General features: G+C 52.9%; 1 protein-coding gene across 1 annotated transcript; it reads left to right on the forward strand.

Annotated features, from left to right (window-relative positions):
• The first annotated feature begins 1,702 nt into the window (after window positions 1–1,702).
• Window positions 1,703–2,869, forward strand: LOC123048883 (probable carboxylesterase 18). The gene has a single exon (XM_044471909.1). It carries the CDS (start codon window positions 1,736–1,738, stop codon window positions 2,744–2,746), a length of 1,011 nt encoding a protein of 336 aa, XP_044327844.1. The 5' UTR covers window positions 1,703–1,735; the 3' UTR covers window positions 2,747–2,869.
• The last annotated feature ends 210 nt before the right edge of the window (window positions 2,870–3,079 follow it).

Here is a 3,079-nt window from a genome sequence, read left to right on the forward strand (position 1 = left end):
CTTATTTGGAGTTGTGTGCGGGACTGGCTTCATGTGTCTTGGGCCCCTGCCTCCTTTGCTGAGTTGCGCAGCCTGGCATCCAACCTTTCCGGTATTTCTAGACGGATCTTTTGGGTGGGCTTGGGGGCTTTATGCTGGTCTCTGTGGACTACTCGGAACAAATTTACTATCGAGCACGTGTTTCCGGCTAAACCGGCTGACTGCTTATTTAAATCGTGTGCTTTCCTGCAGCAGTGGAAATCAATGACTAAAGCCGACGAGCAAGAGGCGCTATCTATGCTGATCGGCAAAATCCGGACCACGGCGTCTCAGTTATGCAGACAAGAGCACGTTGATTGAGGGATTCTTTTGGGCCTGAGTCTTTAGCTTAGCTGGTTCCTTGTATTCCGGCCTGCGTGCCGTGTACTGGCGTGGGAGCCATGTACTATGACTTTATTCGCGTTGTCCTGCCCAACGTTGGGACTTGGGTGTGTTTGATACGTTTCGGTGTTGTTCTTGCTACCTGTCTTATGGCTTTATCTATAAAGTCGGGCGTATGCCTTTCCTTAAAGAAAAAATAACAGAATCAACTGTGGCAGTGCGAGCCTCGACATGTTTCAGGTAAATAAAAAGGACGGTTAAAATAGCTTAAATGGGCTGCAGATGTACACCCACTGCTCATAGCTGTGAAAAAAAAATACGTCATTTAAGCTCCACGTTAATACATCTAAGTTTGCTATCCTTGCATGACGTGCGAACATGGAAAGGTGGTTGGTTAGAGTAGCTTGTGTCGTGAACATCGTTCGCGAGTTTGACTCCAGGGTGCTTTGTGCAAAAATGAATTAGTCATGTGTCATCACTCACTCACTGACAGGGGGGCAATACATCTTGATGCGTACGTATGTGTATTTTGTGACCGTATTTGTACGCGCTGTCAAGTTAAGTGACCATAAATTCATATTTTTAAAATTTTAGCACCAAACTGAACATCAAGCCCTAGTTCTGTGACTTCTAGTGATATTACTTTTTTTAAAAGGGTTTTTATCATTATGCCACTAGTTATGTCCCACTACTCAGTTTTATCATTAGAACTTACAACTACTCAAAAATGCCATTAATTCATGAGATGCTTGCTAAAAAATGCCATTAGATATCTCAAAAATGCCATCGTTCCGTTAGATGTTTGCTCAAAAATGTCATTAGACATTGTTATTTTCACGTCAAACTCATTAACCATGTTATATGACAAAAATAAGCCTAGACCCACATTCAGTTTTCTCTATCTCACAACGATAGGTGTGGCCCCACTCGTCAGGAGTAACCAAGCGAATAATTTTACAGAAAAATAAGAACGATGTTGGGATCAAGTGGGCCCCATACTTTATTGTAGTGAGATAGAGGGAGAGCTGACATGCTGGTTCATAGGTATTTATGTCATTATAACGTGACAAAAGAGATTTGATATCACAATAATGATGTCTAGTGGCATTTTTGAGCATGTGTCTAATGAAGCGATGGCATTTTTGAGTAGTTGAAATTCCTAGTGGCAAAACTGAGTAGTGTGACACACCGGTGGTATAAATGATAAAAACCCTTTTAAAAATCAACCTGACCAGGTTGTCATATTTGTCCTCGAACATCGTCCATCGATCGCATCGAAGACCAAGTATTTTACACCCCGTTGTCCCCTCCACGCTTAGCTACTTCAAAGTTCAAACCACTCTCTCGCGGATCTGCTTGCTCTGCGGTGCAAGCAATGGCCGGCACCGAGGACGCGCGCCCGCCGCCGGCCCTTCCGTGGACGGTACGCCTCCAGTTTGCGGCACTGTCGCTCGCGCACCGGCCGGACGGCAGCGTCCGGCGCTTCCTCTTCTCCCTGGGCGACCTCCACGCGGCGGCAAGGCCACGCCCGGACGCGTCGGGGGTCCGCTCTGCCGACGTCACCGTCGACGCCTCCCGCGGCCTCTGGGCGCGCGTCTTCTCCCCCTCGTCGGCAGCCGATGCGCCGGTCCCCGTCGTCGTCTACTTCCACGGCGGCGGCTTCGTGCTCTTCTCCGCGGCGTCCCGCCCCTACGACGCGTTCTGCCGCCGCCTCTGCCACGGGCTCGGCGCCGTCGTCGTCTCGGTGAACTACCGCCTCGCCCCCAAGCACCGCTTCCCGGCAGCGTACGACGATGGTGTGGACGTGCTCCGCTACCTCGACACGAACGGCCTCCCCGCCGACCTTGCCGTCCCCGTGGACCTCTCCAGATGCTTCCTAGCAGGCGACAGCGCCGGCGGCAACATCACGCACCACGTGGCGCAGCGCTGGTCGGCCATGACGACCACGGCGTCACCATCATCCCTACGCCTCGCCGGCGTCGTCCTGATCCAGCCGTTCTTCGGGGGCGAGGAGCGGACGGAGGCGGAGGTGACGCTCGACAAGGTGGGGCCCTCGCTGTCGATGGTGGTGACGGACGCCTACTGGAGGGAGTTCTTGCCAGAAGGCGCCACCCGGGACCACCCCGCCGCTCGCGTCTGCGGCGAGCGCGTCGAGCTCGCCGAGGCGTTCCCGCCGGCCATGGTGGTGGTCGGTGGGTTGGACCTGCTCAAGGGCTGGCAGACGCGGTACGTGGAGGCGTTGCGCGGCAAGGGGAAGCCGGTTAAGGTGGTCGAGTACCCCGATGCCATCCACGGCTTCCACGCGTTCCCGGAGATCGCCGACTCCGGCAAGCTCGTGGGGGACATCAAGCTGTTCGTCGACGAGCGTCGGCCTACGAAGTCGTAGGAAACAGCAAGCATCCGCAGTCTTTGCGTCGAGCGTCGGTCGATGTTGGCGACGTTCCTATGGGTGTCCTGCGAGATGTGACCGTGTAATGGACAGGCTAAACTTTTCAGCCAGCTGAATAAAACTTGCATCTGTAGCAAAATGTTACTAGTACTTCTGTTCCTCTTCAAGTTCGCAAGGGCTAGGAATGCTGATTGATCAGGAGGCGAGAGCCGTCTTCGACTGCTTGGTGCACATCGAGGTTGGTCGAGGACGACGAGGAGACAAAGTGTTGTTTTGGAAGGATCAATGGATCCATGGCCACTCTGTGCAAGACATCGCGCATCTCATCCT

Source organism: Triticum aestivum, chromosome 2D, assembly GCF_018294505.1.
Source record: "Triticum aestivum cultivar Chinese Spring chromosome 2D, IWGSC CS RefSeq v2.1, whole genome shotgun sequence".
NCBI classification, from domain to species: domain Eukaryota; kingdom Viridiplantae; phylum Streptophyta; class Magnoliopsida; order Poales; family Poaceae; genus Triticum; species Triticum aestivum.